At 47.1% G+C, this 17,460-nt stretch overlaps 1 protein-coding gene across 2 annotated transcripts; it reads left to right on the plus strand.

The window, feature by feature from the left end:
* The first annotated feature begins 9,731 nt into the window (after nucleotides 1-9,731).
* Nucleotides 9,732-12,750, plus strand: LOC124702654 (glucose-6-phosphate 1-dehydrogenase, chloroplastic-like). 2 transcript variants are annotated; one of them, XM_047234811.1, is made up of 8 exons: nucleotides 9,732-10,056; nucleotides 10,150-10,307; nucleotides 10,418-10,512; nucleotides 10,844-10,958; nucleotides 11,113-11,318; nucleotides 11,399-11,548; nucleotides 11,646-11,766; nucleotides 11,858-12,750. In XM_047234811.1, the coding sequence occupies exons 1-8, from the start codon at nucleotides 9,870-9,872 to the stop codon at nucleotides 12,542-12,544; spliced, it is 1,719 nt and encodes a 572-aa protein (XP_047090767.1). In that variant the 5' UTR covers nucleotides 9,732-9,869; the 3' UTR covers nucleotides 12,545-12,750. The 2 variants fall into 2 exon arrangements, with proteins under 2 accessions (XP_047090767.1, XP_047090769.1); XM_047234813.1 differs by lacking the exon at nucleotides 9,732-10,056 and having other exon boundaries at nucleotides 10,070-10,307; nucleotides 10,428-10,512.
* Nucleotides 12,751-17,460: the final 4,710 nt, after the last annotated feature.

The raw sequence follows: 17,460 nt of genomic DNA on the forward strand, positions 1-17,460 counted from the left end.
GGGGTTTTGATATAGCGAGATGAAACAAGTACAAGTAAGTAAAGTGCGAGAGAAATAATTGCAGCGAGTGGCCCAATCCTTTTTAGCACAAAGGACAAGCCGGTTTGTTTACTTATAATGACCAAACGTTCTTGAGGACACACGGGAATTTAGTCTAGTGCTTTCGCTTCATATAGTTGATTAATCTTCATTGTTTTGATAAGTGTTGTGTGGGTGAACCTATGCTAATGTACCGCCCTTCCTAGGACTAATACATACTTGTGATTATACCCCTTATAAGCATCCGCAACTACAAGAAAGTAATTAAGATAAATCTAACCACAGCCTTAAACTCTGAGATCCTGCTATCCCTCCTGCACCGATATACCAACGGGGGCTTAGGTTTCTGTCACTCCGGCAACCCCGCAATTGGAAAACGAATACAAGATGCATTCCCCTAGGCCCATAAATGGTGAAGTGTCATGTAGTCGACGTTCACACGACACCACTAGAAGAATAACACCACAACTTAAATATCACAACATTGAATACTAACCAACATAATTCACTACTAACATTTAGACTTCACCCATGTCCTCAAGAACTAAACGAACTACTCACGAGACATCATATGGAACACGATCAGAGGTGATATGATGATGAATAACAATCTGAACATAAACCTTGGTTCAATAGTTTCACTCAATAGCATCAATAACAAGTAGGAATCAACACCGGGAGAGTTTCCCCTATCAAACAAACAAGATCAAACCCAAATTGTTACAGCGGTGACGAGGTGCAGCGGTGGAGATGGCGGTGATGATGATGATGATGATGGTGGTGATGATGTCCAGCTCGATGACGGTAACGATGGCGTCGATTTCCCCCTCCGGGGAGGGAATTTCCCCGGCAGATTTCAGCCTGCCGGAGAGCTCTTTTCTCTCTGGTGTTCTCCGCCCCGCAGAGGCGGCTGTGACTCCTCGCGACTATCCTCTGGGGCTTAGGTTTTCGGGACGAAGACGTACGCGAAGAAAAGGAGGCGAGAGGGGGTTGTGGGCCCCCTCCTCACAGGGCGGTGCGGCCAGGCCTTGGGCGGCGCCGGCCTATGAGGTGGGCCCACCTTGGGTCCCCTCGGCTCCCCCTTCTGGCTCCCTTCGACTTCTGGAATAATAGGATTTTTCATATAATTTCCGTCAACTGTTGATCTTCCGAAATATTGCATTCTGACGGTGCTTTTTCCAGCAGAATCCTGGCTCCGGTGCGCGATCCCCAAATAATCATGAAACATGCAAAATAGATGAAATAACATAAGTATCATCTCCAAATATGAAATATATCAATGAATAACAGCAAATTATGATATAAAATAGTGATGCAAAATGGACGTATCACCCCCATAGCCTTCTCACTTTTTGATGATCATGGGTTACCACATGCCACAAATACAACCTCGTGTCATATGCACTATAGCCATGCATTTCATATTATCTTGCTTGGCACTAATGGTGATGTGCACAAGACTTGGACCATCATGATGGATGATGTGTTCCTCTACCATGCACACACACTTTTTGTCTTGCTTATTCCATGTGTAGGTACACGGACGGCCACTTCCACCGCCAACGAGCATGAGTTGACGAAACGAGCTCTAGAGAGCTACCCCAACAAGGACGAGATACATGATCCGACCCGTGGGATTCACACAAAAGGGTATGTTCCCAAAAGCCTTCTCCCTCGTGTGTTTCCGATTCTTCTTGTCGAGCTTTCGGTTTGGTCCAACTCCTCGTCACCTCTTTTACTTCTTATGCAACATATCTTGAAACATCTTGTTGGCACAATAATTGTTGTATGTCTTGATGATATCATCATACACCCCGAGAATCTCAAGGACCATGTCATACATGTGAGAGACACCTCATGCATCTTGTGCCACATGTCACACATAAAGTTGCTCTCCTTTGGATTTCTCATTTCATCTATGGCAATTGAAATGGATTCTTTGAAACTTGAGGATACTCATACTCGGCTCAAGCCAACCATACTCTACCAAGCTAGAAGTCTCCATAACTTTGCCATTGCACATAACAATTTCGATCAAAATTTTGCCGTCGTTACTTGCCTTTTGATTGTCCAATTTGTTTGGGACAATGCTTCACCACACATTTTTGACACCTTACAAAGGAAACTTTTACATACACAAATTTTTGCCCTACCACATTTTGGATACATCGACACTCTTTTGGTTCCCATTTTTGCCAAATGCCTCTTTGAGAAACGACTTGATGCTTCGTATTTGATTGAAAGCCTCTTGTTCGCCAATCACAAAATTGGCACCCACAAGCTTTCCATTCGCAAGTTGTTTTTCCCCAAGTTCTTCTTCGACCACGACTTTATCCCTCCACCACTACATGGGAGACTCGTCATGGACTACAATAAGGACGCCCGCACCACGACAAGCATCCATAAGGACACAAGGGCAACTATACAAGTCCTTCACCAAGCTACAAGGATCAACGTCTACATCAACGATGAGGAGGAACAAGAGTCGAGGACGACTCTTCCCCAAGGGGGGGAGATGATGCGGGGTGGCTTTTGGACACCTCCGCCTCAAGACCGTCAAGTGCAGCCCCGCCCATCGTCGACGCTACACCATGGCCAAGGAGTTCCCCAAGTGGACCAACAACGCAAAACCCCGCTATATATGTCTAGGTGAACCCTATCCTCTCTATGGTCGACCTCAACACCAACTTGAATGGTATGCTACCTCATGCCTATCATCATGGTGTCTATAGGTGCCGACGTCGACAAGGAACAAGAGAGAAGGAACTCCCATGGTGCAAGGAAGAAAGAAGAAGAAGAAAGAAGAGAAGAGAAGAAGGAAGAGGAAGAAGAGGCGGGAGGAGGAGGCCCGGTCGGCCCGGTGGCCGGTCAACGGGCCCCGAGGCCGGACCGGCCGGTCCCAGGGCCGGTCAGACCGGGCCCTGGGCCGGGTCCTCCCCGGTGTCAACCGGGCTGCTCGCTGATGCCAACCGGAGGGGCATCTGAGCCGTTTCCGGTTTCCACCCGGTCCCTGGTCCGGTTTGGACCGGACGGGCCGGCCCGAGCCCGGTTGGACCGGCCCCTGGACCGGATTTCACGGGTTTGACCCCACCAACTTATACCTCTTCGACCCATGTCGCCTTGTATGCCTATATAAGCCCCCAGGTCGCCCCCTTAGCTCTTTAGACAAGATTTAGGCTTAAACATGGATTTGAGCTTTGTCTCCCTAGGGTTTCATCCCCTTCGTATCAAGGCAACCCTTGTTGGATGATTGGATTTGGTGTGTGAGATTCTAGTGCTACCCACTCTCTCTTCCACTCCTAGATTCATCTCCCTCACCGATCTCTCACCTCGGAATTCTACCGCGCGTCTCTTCCGGGTTGATTCTATTGGCGTGGTCCATCAAGCCACGAGGGTAAGATTCGATTGTATCGGGTTGGCGTGCGTGGTGTTGTTCTTCGCGTTCTTCGTGTTCTTCATCCTCTTCCTCTTTCCCCTTTTGGATTTGGGTCAATCGCGAGATCGGGCCACAAACTAGGTCTTAGACCTCATCATATGGTATCAGCAGCTCTTGGTTACCGTGATTTTGACCCCCCACCCACCCAATTTCGTATCTAGAAAATTTTCCAAAAAACCAAAAAAATAGCCCTAATTTGCCTTTGGATGGATCTGCGATTTGGTTGCGTTTTGAGTGGTTTTGGTCCATGGATTCGGTGTTATTGTGCTTGATCTACTATTTCCCCAACTTTTAGCCCCCAATTCCATCGTTTTCCTTCGATTTGGGTCGATTTGGGTTGGTTTGGCTCAAGAATAGGAGAGAGAAATGCAAACCGGCCCAGAACCCGGTCAGCCGGGCGGCAGACCGGGCCAGCCGGCCCCAGGGCCGGCCAACCGGGCCCCGGACCGGGCGCCACACCACCACCACCACCGCCGACCACCACCACTCCTCTCCACCGCCGGCAAACACCGCCACCTCCCCAACCCACCGGTAAACACCGCCGCGGCCCCACCACCACCGCCGCATCCGCAAGAGCATCGAAACCACCCACCACGGGCATACCAGCGCCACCACCGCCAAGCTACTTTTACCCGACTTCTCCGCTAACTTGTGTTTGTTTGTTCCGGTTTGAGTGCCTTGTTTGTGCAACTAACCCGCAGCTCCGAAGCAAGCGACGACATCCTTGGCACTCCGAACTTGCAAACGTACTCTTGACACCACCGCCATCATCGCAAGTTGTGTGTTCATCACCGCCTACACCTCTTAGGTATAACTTGCATTACCCTTGTAACCCCTCTTCTTTTGCGATCTATCCTATCGAGCATTGCTTATCGAGTGTTGCGAGACATTGCACGTGGCCCCGATTGTGAGGTGTGTGTGTAGTGTGGAGTCAAGCTTATAAGCAAGAACTCGTGTGGCAAAAGAGTAAAAGCGAGGCTAACGCTAACATAGTGCGAGAAAAAGAAAGAAAAACACAAAAAGGGTGCAAGTAGCACCATACATACAAAAAAAGTGCAAGTGCCACCGTATACAAAAGAGTAAAGAGCTTTTAAGCAAAAGAGAGAGAAGAGAAGAGAGGCCGCGTGTGAATCTTGTTGTCTCTCCAATTGCAACCAAGCTTTGAACTCTTCTTGTGTTAGTGTGACACCGAGCACCACCTTGCATATAGGTTTTTGTTTTTCCGCTCATTCCTTGGTCGCACTAACCCCGTTTATCCCGTGTGTGCGTTCCACAACTTTTCCGTGTTCATAGTGATCTCCGCTTTGACACTTGATTTTTGGACCTTACCCACTTTTAACAACATACTTAATTTTGGATTTCATCTTTTGGCTTTCCACCATACTCACCTAACACCATATTTGCTAGCTTTTGCGTGTGTCTTTGTGTGAGTGCCCGATACAATTGTTTTTGCTCTCGGTTTGTTGGATCACCCCGATCTTATCATACCACGGTAAGGTTGCGAGGTAGTGTTCTTCCACTAACATCCACCATATAGATCTTGTCGTGCTAACATGGATAGCGAAGAAGAGGATACGGAGGACTACATGAAGCACTTTGAGGAGGATACCTACTCAAGCACCGCGGATGTGGAGGAACATGTGGAGCTCGACACCGACTATGGCTCCACAAGCATCATTGACATGACCGACATCGAGGAGCTCGACACCGACTATGGCTCCACAAGCATCATCGACATGACCGACATCGAGGAGCTCTACATCGACAATGGCTCACCAAGCATGGACGACATGGTGGAGCAACGCCACGACTACAACGTCGACACCATGGCGGAGCCTCACCTAGGCTCCACCATGAACAACGCCGGTGCGTACGCGTACCCCTACTTGGCCAATGGAGCTACATATGAAGATCGAGGATCTCCAAGATGGCGCCACCATGAGAGTGCTTATGCACATGATCATCTACATCGAGTTCATCCTATGGATCATCAAGAGCGTCCCCAACATGATCGTCATCGACACTCTTCCCCGAGCTCCTCAAGGCGCCGCAAGCAACATGCCAAGTCGCATGAGCCATCATCTAGGCATGGCAAGGACCGTCACCGACACACACCATCTCATGATAGGCGTCGACCACTACCACCTCATGATCTCCATCGACATACGTCACCACATGATCTTCTCCGCCACAAGCAACTTCATGATCGCCATCGACCAACATCCTCCAAGGATCTTCGACGACACCCATCGAGATATGGTGATGAGGCACGACGACGAGAGCCTCGACATGACGGCGACAAACACCATTATACAGTGTCTACCACTACAAGGATGGCAAGTGCACATCAAGAGGACCTTCCTCATAAGGCGACTCCCACATCTTGGGCCACCACCACAATGGCCCCTACCTCGTCACATGCCTATGGACTCCGATGCTACAAGTGCAAGCAACAAGGCCACCCTCCACGGGAATGTCCCAATCTCCTATGTGAGGTGTGCAAGGCCAAGGTTCATATGGCATGGCAATGCACATCGACAAGCGCCGACATGCTCTACTTCGACGAGCTACAAGCCCAAGCCACCAAGAAGCCTTTGGCGCCCACACTTCAAGATGAAGATCAACAAGGTCAACACAAGGATGTTGTGGATCCGAGCCTAGCTCTCTACAACACTATGGCGCCACCGCTTGAGGACGACTTGGGAGGCGATGGAGTTGAGATGGTTGAGCATGGGATTCTCCCTTCACCAATGGAGGCGCATGGAGATGAGAAACTCGAGCATACTCCTATATGCTTGATTGATGAGTTGGTACCAATCCCATGTGAGCATGAGATCCACTTAGCCCACTTGAATGAGAGTGATAGTGAGTTGAGTGCCTCCCACCCCATATGTGAGTTTGAGTCCTTCCAATTGGAGGAGATGAGAGAAACACCGAGTGAGTTGCGAGAGGTAGTTGATAGGTCCATGGAGGCCATCGCATTTGCTAACACCCTAACCTCTCCCTCTTTTGTGTTTCCTCATGTTGCACTAGGTTCCATGGATGTTGAAGCGCCAAGGATGGAGAAGAACATGTACATGGTGCAAGAAGATCACATCACACCATGCTTCGATGACGATGACAATGTCAACCATGTAGAGCATACAACTACCACAATACCTACATCAAATGAGTCGGACTACCAAGGTAAAACCAAAGGTATTGATGAGACCATGATTCCCCTTGTGGACATGAAACATGATGACTTGTTCCCATTTGCTTGCGATATGAGGGCTACTTGCTCTTTGACATGTGTTGTTGACAATGATGAAATTAGCTTCTGCATGCTTTGCCCAAAATGTCTGCACTATTCCATGTTCCTTGCATCCAAGATTGTCACAAATTGCTCTTTCTTATGCTTGGTATGCAAGAATGCTTATTTCATTGTCCACGAGATGGCCCCCATAGCCTTCTCACTTTTTGATGATCATGGGTTACCACATGCCACAAATACAACCTCATGCCATATGCACTATAGCCATGCATTTCATATTATCTTGCTTGACACTAATGGTGATGTGCACAAGACTTGGACCATCATGATGGATGATGTGTTCCTCTACCATGCACACACGCTTTTTGTCTTGCTTATTCCATGTGTAGGTACACGGACGACCACTTCCACCGCCACGGAGCATGAGTTGACGAAACGAGCTCTTGAGAGCTACCCCAACAAGGACGAGATACATGATCCGACCCGTGGGATTCACACAAAAGGGTATGTTCCCAAAAGCCTTCGCCCTCGTGTGTTTCCGATTCTTCTTGTCGAGCTTCCGGTTTGGTCCAACTCCTCGTCACCTCTTTTACCTCTTATGCAACATATCTTGAAACATCTTGTTGGCACAATAATTGTTGTATGTCTTGATGATATCATCATACACCCCGAGAATCTCAAGGACCATGTCATACATGTGAGAGACACCTCATGCATCTTGTGCCACATGTCACACATAAAGTTGCTCTCCTTTGGATTTCTCATTTCATCTATGGCAATTGAAATGGATTCTTTGAAACTTGAGGATACCCATACTCGGCTCAAGCCAACCATACTCTACCAAGCTAGAAGTCTCCATAACTTTTCCATTGCACATAACAATTTTGATCAAAATTTTGTCGCCGTTACTTGCCTTTTGATTGTCCAATTTGTTTGGGACAATGCTTCACCACACATTTTTGACACCTTACAAAGGAAACTTTTACATACACAAATTTTTGCCCTACCACATTTTGGATACATCGACACTCTTTTGGTTCCCATTTTTGCAAAATGCCTCTTTGAGAAACGACTTGATGCTTCGTATTTGATTGAAAGCCTCTTGTTCGCCAATCACAAAATTGGCACCCACAAGCTTTCCATTCGCAAGTTGTTTTTCCCCAAGTTCTTCTTCGACCACGACTTTATCCCTCCACCACTACATGGGAGACCCGTCATGGACTACAACAGGGACGCACGCACCACGACGAGCATCCATAAGGACACAAGTGCAACTATACAAGTCCTTCACCAAGCTACAAGTATCAACGTCTACATCAACGATGAGGAGGAACAAGAGTCGAGGAAGACTCTTCCCCAAGGGGGGGGGGAGATGATGCGGGGTGGCTTTTGGACACCTCCGCCTCAAGACCGTCAAGTACAGCCCCGCCCATCGTCGACGCTACACCATGGCCAAGGAGTTCCCCAAGTGGACCAACAACGCAAAACCCCGCTATATATGTCAAGGTGAACCCTATCCTCTCTATGGTCGACCTCAACACCAACTTGAATGGTATGCTACCTCATGCCTATCATCATGGTGTCTATAGGTGCCGACGTCGACAAGGAACAAGAGAGAAGGAACTCCCATGGTGCAAGGAAGAAAGAAGAAGAAGAAAGAAGAGAAGAGAAGAAGGAAGAGGAAGAAGAGGCGGGAGGAGGAGGCCCAGTCGGCCCAGTGGCCGGTCAACCGGGCCCCAGGCCGGACCGGCCGGTCCCAGGGCCGGTCAGACCGGGCCCTGGGCCGGGTCCACCCCGGTGTCAACCGAGCTGCTCGCTGACGCCAACCGGAGGGGCATCTGAGCCGTTTCCGGTTTCCACCCGGTCCCTGGTCCGATTTGGACCGGACGGGCCGGCCCCAGGCCCGGTTGGACCGGCCCCTGGACCGAATTTCACGGGTTTGACCCCACCATCTTGTACCTCTTCGACCCATGTCGCCTTGTATGCCTATATAAGCCCCCAGGTCGCCCCCTTAGCTCTTTAGACAAGATTTAGGCTTAAACATGGATTTGAGCTTTGTCTCCCTAGGGTTTCATCCCCTTTGTATCAAGGCAACCCTTGTTGGATGATTGGATTTGGTGTGTGAGATTCTAGTGCTACCCACTCTCTCTCCCACCCCTAGATTCATCTCCCTCACCGATCTCTCACCTCGGAATTCTACCGTGCGTCTCTTCCGGGTTGATTTTATTGGCGTGGTCCCTCAAGCCACGAGGGTAAGATTCGATTGTATCGGGTTGGCGTGCGTGGTGTTGTTCTTCGTGTTCTTCGTGTTCTTCATCCTCTCCCTCTTTCCCCTTTTGGATTTGGGTCAATCGCGAGATCGGGCCACAAACTAGGTCTTAGACCTCATCATATATGATCTGTTTTGAAAGATATTTGCCATGATTTATCATTATTTATGCCTTTTTAGTTGATTTATGGGACTTAGTCCCTTTCATTATTTGTGCCAGATCTGGACCGCGCACCACCGAGCCACCCGCGGCCGCCACGCATCCACTCAAGCGAATGCCCGTTGCGATGTCATTGCCCCGACATGATGGTTAGGACGGGCCAGGTCTCGGCCTCACAGATATGCGGGATAACACTATGACCTGAACCGTAAACCGAGTTCCGCTGGGATTTCCACCAGTTAGGCTAGGGCTGGGCCTTATTTTATAGCACGACCGTCGTGTCATGCCATGCCTAGGCTTGGGTTTTCTGCACCGGGCTTTGTTCGGCACAAAGCCTGGCCCGGGCCTAGATATGCCGAGGTGTTGCTGGCGCCTGGCGGCGAGTAGGAGGAGGAGGTGGGTCGGAGGAGGAAGAGGTGGCGGAGTGGGTCATCTAATATTCCTAAACCAAAGAGGAAGAAAATGATAAATAATGAGAAGAAAAATATCTTGGAGCAATTAATATTTTTCTTGAAGGAGTTGGATGATTTATTGATGACCACGAGTCGTTGGACCACTACCGACAATCCCCCAGCCCAGCTGTCAGGAAGACATTATCAACAACATCGAGCCCCATTCGTCCAACCCAAGCTTCCAAATCTATCTGTCGACGGCAGATTCAGATGGATTGATAGCTTGCTACTCCAACTTTTCTTGTTTCTTTCCTGCGCCAATGGCAAGCATCGCGTTAGTCTGCCATCTCCATCCCGCCGCTACTTTCTCGGCTCAGCCGTCCAACGCAAGCAACCAACAGCACCGCCATTGCCCACCTCAGAGAACCCATGCTGCCGGAAGAAGGTGCCTTCTTAGAGTGAAGTCCTCAAATGGCCGCCCACAGATCGGTGCCTCCTTCAATGATGGTACTCGGACCTGCAACTAGCACGGCTGTCTGAAGTTCTGAACTCGCTGCCGATTGCATACAAGAACACTCTACCGACAAGTGGTTGTTGCAGGGGTGCTAGATGGTCAGTCCTCTGGAGCTGGAGCCGTCGTGCCGGAGCAGGAAGAGAACACCGTCAGTATCACGGTCGTTGGAGCCTCCGGCGACCTTGCCAAGAAGAAGATCTTCCCGGCGCTTTTCGCCTTGTTCTACGAGGACTGGCTCCCCAAGGTTTCGAACTGCGGTTTACCTCTCTTAATTCAGTTAACTACAGTACTGTTCTCCAATTTCAGCTTTGGAGTATGCTAGTTCTTTCTTTTAGTTAACCTCTGTTAATGCAGCATTTTACAGTTTTTGGCTATGCTCGTAGCAAGATGAGCGATGAAGAGCTGAGGAACATGATAAGCATGACCCTGACTTGCCGGATTGATCAGAGGTACCGCTTAAGTATTTTCATACTTGATCCCTTGCCGTGTGAGTTGTCTGTGTTGGTCTTACTTGTAGAAGACTATCTGAGTTTGCACCTTGCCCTGGGTGTCAATTATTTGTAGTTGTCTGATTTGTGAGGCAAAATTTGGCAATAAAAAAATTAGTACCATGTGCAATGACATCGCATAATATAGTCACGTTTATTTGTTTGATTTTGCATTTCATTACCAAAATTTGCCTATCATAATGGGCTAACTTTCATACACTGTTACACAGTCACTCACAATCTCTAGTGGTATTTTCCTGATGTAACAAGTTATATTGGAATGCTGAAATAGGGAGAACTGTAGTGATAAGATGGAGCAATTTCTGAAGAGATGCTTCTATCAGTCTGGACAGTACAACTCAGAGGAAGGATTTTGCGAATTAGATCGAAAACTTACACAAAAAGAGGTAATACTAAATTCATAAAGCAAATTTTTTGTACTTGCTATGAGATACAAATTAGTAGCACTGCAGAACTCGTGGAAAATATTCCCTAAAATTGAATTGAATTCATGAAAAATGTTGCATAGAAAATGAATTCATGGCAAATGTTTGTCATCAGGCTGGGAAGCAACCAAACAGGTTATTTTACCTGTCGATTCCACCAAACATATTTGTGGATGTGGTGAGATCTGCTAGCCGCACTGCTTCATCTCGGGCTGGCTGGACTAGATTCATAGTGGAGAAGCCATTCGGACGTGATTACGAGTCCTCAGGGGAGCTCACCCGATCGCTGAAGATGTACTTAGAGGAGGAGCAAATCTTCAGGTATATACTAAATGTGCAATGATCAACAGTTTCAGAGACTCTGTCCCATTCTTAGGATTTACTACAATCTCCTGTGGCAGGATTGACCATTATCTGGGCAAGGAGCTAGTTGAAAACCTGTCGGTCCTCCGTTTCTCCAACCTTGTGTTTCAGCCACTATGGTCGAGAGACTACATTCGGAATGTGCAGCTCATATTTTCCGAAGACTTTGGCACCGAGGGTCGAGGCGGGTCTGCGCTACCTTCGATTCATCCAATATTAATACAAACATAATTAGTCAATCGATTCAGCAGATAATGGCTTCGGTTTATTGGTTTTGCGTCGCAGCTACTTCGACAACTACGGGATCATCCGGGACATCATGCAGAACCACTTGCTGCAGATACTGGCCCTGTTTGCCATGGAAACCCCTGTCAGCCTCGCCGCCGAGGACATCCGCAACGAGAAGGTTGTGATGAACAACAGGCAACTTGAATGTTAAGCTACAGTAACGTGGCTAGCTTAGCTTGCTCTGAACATGTGATGTTGTGTTCATTCAGGTGAAAGTGCTGCGATCGATGAGGAAGCTGAAGCTGGAGGACGTGGTGGTGGGTCAGTACAAGGGCCACACGCGCGGCGGCAAGTCGTTCCCGGCGTACGTGGACGACCCGACGGTGCCGAACGGCAGCGTGACCCCGACCTTCGCGGCGGCGGCGCTCTTCATCGACAACGCCCGGTGGGACGGCGTCCCGTTCCTGATGAAGGCTGGCAAGGCGCTGCACACCCGACGCGCGGAGATCAGGGTGCAGTTCAGGCGCGTCCCCGGGAACCTGTACCGGGGCAACGTGGGGACGGACCTGGACATGGCCACCAACGAGCTGGTGCTCCGGGTGCAGCCCGACGAGGCCATCTACCTCAAGATCAACAACAAGGTGCCGGGGCTCGGGATGAGGCTCGACAGCAGCAACCTCAACCTCTTCTACTCCGAGGAGTACCAGCGGGAGATACCGGACGCGTACGAGCGGCTGCTGCTGGACGCCATCGAGGGGGAGCGCCGGCTCTTCATCCGGAGCGACGAGCTCGACGCGGCCTGGGCCATCTTCACGCCGGTGCTCAGGGAGCTGGAGGAAAAGAGGGTGGCGCCCGAGCTGTACCCGTACGGCAGCCGGGGCCCTGTCGGCGCGCACTACCTCGCCGCCAACTACAACGTCAGGTGGGGGGACATCAGCAGTGACGGATCCTTCTAGCTGGTTCAAACTGTCTGACGAACACACCAAGACCATGCCGTAATTGTTTTGTTCGGCCACGTTGGTTTTCTTTCTGAAAAGGAGGAAACCTGATCCGTGTATAGACAACCGATGCACGCAGTCACCCATCATCAACAATTATCATTTGTTGATTTGTTCCGAGGGAACAAATTTCTCAGAAAATTAAACATTAGCGACAAAGATTACATGTCGCGGTGAGGCAGCGTCGGGAAAGAAAACGGATCGCTCCATTCACGTCGTCTCCTCATGGCCACCGAGGGGGCGAACCCTAGCCCACTGTCTTCCCCGGACGCCGCTGAAGAGGGCAGTGGGGATTTGACCCTAGGCTCATGATCTTGATCCTTGGCTCCTTAGCGCGGTCATATGGAGGGTGGCTGCCACGCTGAGCTCGCCATGCCTGACGGCGCTGCTCGGTGGCTTCTTCGTGCTCCTCTGCGTTTCTCCCCAGGCCAGAACCCAACGGCTGCCCCTTCCCCTTGTGGCAGCGGGCGGCTCCGGGGATGACGACGGGATGCGGCCTCTGGCGGCGAAGGTGTTGCAGGTGGAACCCAAGGTGGGGGCTTTTGGACGTCGGAGCAGCGGCTTCGGGTGGTGGTGACGATGTCGGCTTTGCGGCGGGCGTGAGTGTTGGCCTACATTGATGGGATTCGTAGCATAGAAAACAAAAAAATTCCTACCGCAAGAACGAAAACACAAGCCAAGATCTAATCTAGTAGACGGTAGAAACGAGAAGATCATGAGACTAACCCTCGAAGATTTCCAAAGCCTAACGAAATTAGATCTCGTGGTGGATGTAGTCGATCACTTGCCGCTTGCAAAAGCGCGTAGAAGATCTTGACGGTGCCACAATCGGGAAGCACCTCCGTACTCGGTCACACGTTCGGTGTTGATGAAGACGACGTCCTCCTCCCCGTTCCAGCGGGCAACGTAAGTAGTAGATCCTCCTCGGAATCCCGGCAGCACGACGGCGTGGTGGCGGTGGTGGTGGAGAACTCCGACAGGGCTTCGCCTATGCGCTGCGGGAGTAGTATGTGGAGGAGGGGCGCTAGGGTTTGGGGAGAGGGAGGCTTGGGCACCGGCCACTAGGGGGGCGGCCAAGGTTGGAGGCTAGAGTGGCCGGCCCCCTCCCCTTGCTCCTCTTTTTATAGGTGGAAATCCCCAAGAGTTAGACTACAAGTCTTCGAATAAGACCCGAAACCAAAACTTGCCATAAGCACGAAACCTACTCAAGATGGGAGTCCTACTCAAGGTGGGACTCCCACCTTTCCTTGGGGAGGGGTTGGCCGGCCCCCATGGTGGAGTCCACCTGGGACTCCTCCCCCTTAGGTTTGGCCGGCCATGCCAGGTGGAGTCCACCTGGGACTCCACCTTCCATGGTGATTTCTTCCGGACTTTTCTAGAACCTTCTAGAACCTTCCATAAATGCACCGGATCATTTTCAAACTTGGAAAATGACTTCCTATACATGAATCTTATTCTCCGGACCATTCCGGAACTCCTCGTGATGTCCTGGATCCAATCCGAGACTCCGAACAAAACTTCGAACTCCATTCCATATTTCATATCTACTTAAACGACATCAAACCTTAAGTGTGTCACCCTACGGTTCGCGAACTATGCCGACATGGTTGAGATCTCTCTCCGACCAATAACCAATAGCGGGATCTGGAGATCCATAATGGCTCCCACATATTCAACGATAACTTAGTGATCAATTGAACCATTTACATACGATACCGATTCCCTTTGTCACGCGATATTTTACTTGTCCGAGGTTTGATCATCGGTATCTCTATACCTCGCTCAACCTCGTCTCCAACAAGTACTCTTTACTCGTACCGTGGTATGTGATCTCTTATGAACCATTCATATGCTTGCAAGATAATCAGACGACATTCCACCGAGAGGGCCCAGAGTATATCTATCCGTCATCGGGATGGAGAAATCCCACTGTTGATCCATATGCCTCAACTCATACTTTCTGAATACCTAATCTCACCTTTATAACCACCCATTTACGCAGTGGCGTTTGATGTAATCAAAGTACCCTTCCAGTATAAGTGATTTACATGATCTCATGGTCGAAGGACTAGGTAACTATGTATCGAAAGCTTATAGCAAACTGAACTTAATGACATGATCTTATGCTACGCTTATATGGGTGTGTGTCCATTATATCATTCACTCAATGACATAATCTTGTTATTAATAACATCCAATGTTCACGAGCACGAAACCATGATCATCTATTAATCAACAAGCTAGTTATACAAGAGGCTTACTAGGGACTCCTTGTTGTTTACATAACACACATGTATCAATGTTTCGGTTAATACAATTATAGCATGGTATGCAAACATTATCATAAACACAAAGATATATTATAATAACCATTTTATTATTGCCTCTTGGGCATATCTCGAACGAGTCTCCCACTTGCACTAGAGTCAATAATCTAGTTTACATTTGTAAAGATATAACACCTTGGCCTTCTGGTGCTTTATCATGTTTTGCTCACGGGAGAGGTTTTAGTCAACGGTTCTGACACACTCAGAAACGTATGTATTTTGCAATTCATTTGCGTCTTCACGCATCACTCATTTTCCAAATGAGTCGGCATTAAATATGTTTGGTCTTCTGGTGGAACCTTAATTCCGCGGTCTGAAATATGTCACTAATATTGTCACACACAATATAGCTTCAAAGTTCTGACTCTATCGGAACTACACCAAGTTCTCAAAGAACTTCTTGACTTAACATCCTCAATCATTGTCAAAACAATGACATACTCTGCCTTCTTTTGTAGAATCCGTCACAATATTTAGAACTCTTCTAAATCTAGCATTGTGCTACCTTTTAAACAACACTTAGCCTAATTGAGATTTGAAATTTATTTTTATATGTGACCAAACAAATATCGGTGCAACACCTTACAACGATTTGTTTGTCATTACCCCATACAAAACTATATATATATATATATATATATATATATATATATATATATATATATATATATCCTTGGTTCTTCTAAAGTACTCAAGGATATTCTTACTGTTGTCCAATGATCATCACATGAATCATTCTGGTATATGCTCCTAACCTTTTAGAGCACATGACATCTGATTTTGTACATATTGTTCGTGATCTAAAATCACTCATGTGTTTTTACTCATCGAGTGTCAAATACACTCAAGTCTTGTTAAACCTTCGCATGAAAAGAACACCTTATTAATATTTCTATATTGAACTACTTCAATATCCATTATATGTACTTTGACTTAAACTTATTATGTGTTTCAATCTATCTTCATAGATCTTGACACTAAACATGTTTCAGTCCATATCCTTTCATTGAAGTTAATTCTCAATGAAACCTTTTAATGAAGTATATAATTACATCATTATAACCAACTATATGTCATCTACATAAAGTATTATAAATATGTCTCAGCGCTCCCACTTAATTTCTTGCAAATGCAAGCATCTTCATCATTTTTGACGAAATCAAAAACTCTTTGACTATTTCATCCAGTGAAGATTCCAACTCCGTGATACTCACTTCATCCAATTGAAGTTCGTATACCTATCTAGTATTCCACCGACTAGCAAAACTCTTGGTTGTATCTTGTATACACCTTTAATACACACTTCTGTTAAGTAATGTATTTTGCCATCCTACTAGCATATCTCATAAAAGAAATATGTAGCGATTACTAGAATAATCCACATAGACTATAAGCATTGCTATGGAAGATCTAATCTTACCGTAGTCAACCTTTTGAACTTTGTCGTAAACAATTTTTCGACAAGTCGAGCTTATTCAAGGATATTCCATCCAAGTCCATCAATTTTATAGATCCATTTACTTTCAAAAAGTATTCATCTATCTTGGATTTCATGGCGTATAGCCATTTTAACGGAGTCAGGGCCCATCATAACTTCTTTGTATCTAGTTGGTTTATCATTGTTCAAAAACAATCCTTTGTTCACAAATCATTGATTTGATCACAAAGTAAACCATAGCTACAAGGTTCAATAGGTACTTTGATCTCCATGACTATAACATTTTGTAGACATGGGAGCCATGATCATCGTGGCCGCTTCCGGAACCAATTCCGATGCTGCGCTACTCTGATCATTATGCTCAAGTTCATAAACCTTATCAAGTTCTATTGTCCTCCCACTCAAATACTTCGCTAGAAAACAATTTCTTGGAAATAAGCAAGTAACATTAACAAACACTTTTGTCTTTTACTTCATAGTGGAAAGAATTTCCAATCAATTCTATGGGATAACCAACAAAGACATTCATCCGATTTTGGTTGTAAACTTATTTACATATGCTATGCATACCAAAATTTAAGAAAGGACTATTATGGTTCATACCCATGCCATAACTCGTATGGTGTCATTTTAGCGGATCATGATGATGCTCTATTCAGTGTAAAAGCGGTAGTCTCTAAAGCATAATCCACAAAAATATAATGGCTTCATTTTATTTTATCTCATCATTAATCCAACAAGGTTTGGATACGTCTCTCGGGTACTTCATCATCACTATGATACTCCAAGAAACGTGAGTTGTAGAACAATTTCATAACTCTCTTAGATGTTCGCTAAAACTCGTAATTCAAATATTTCCGCCATGATCCAATCATAGATATTTGACTTTTCTATTACGATGATTTCCACTTCATGCTGAAATTTATTTGAATCTATTCAAATGTTTCAAACTTCTTCCTTATCGAATATATCCACATATATATACTCAATTCATTGTTGGAAGTTTTCATGAAGTAGAAGAATCTCCCGCACACAACTATGCCCAATGAACCACATATATCATCATGTATGTTTCCACTAAGTTAGTTGCCCATTCAACTCTTGGCCTA

The sequence above is a fragment of the Lolium rigidum genome, chromosome 3, assembly GCF_022539505.1.
Source record: "Lolium rigidum isolate FL_2022 chromosome 3, APGP_CSIRO_Lrig_0.1, whole genome shotgun sequence".
NCBI lineage: Eukaryota > Viridiplantae > Streptophyta > Magnoliopsida > Poales > Poaceae > Lolium > Lolium rigidum.

What these genes read in the sequence shown, in the direction of transcription:
- LOC124702654 (XM_047234811.1), top strand. Translation starts at nt 9,870, where the DNA reads ATGGCAAGCATCGCGTTAGTCTGCCATCTCCATCCCGCCGCTACTTTC. An exon ending in GAAAACTTACACAAAAAGAG is followed by an intron (nt 10,959 to 11,112) that starts GTAATACTAAAT and finishes GTTTGTCATCAG; the next exon opens with GCTGGGAAGCAACCAAACAG. An exon ending in AGGACATCCGCAACGAGAAG is followed by an intron (nt 11,767 to 11,857) that starts GTTGTGATGAAC and finishes GTGTTCATTCAG; the next exon opens with GTGAAAGTGCTGCGATCGAT.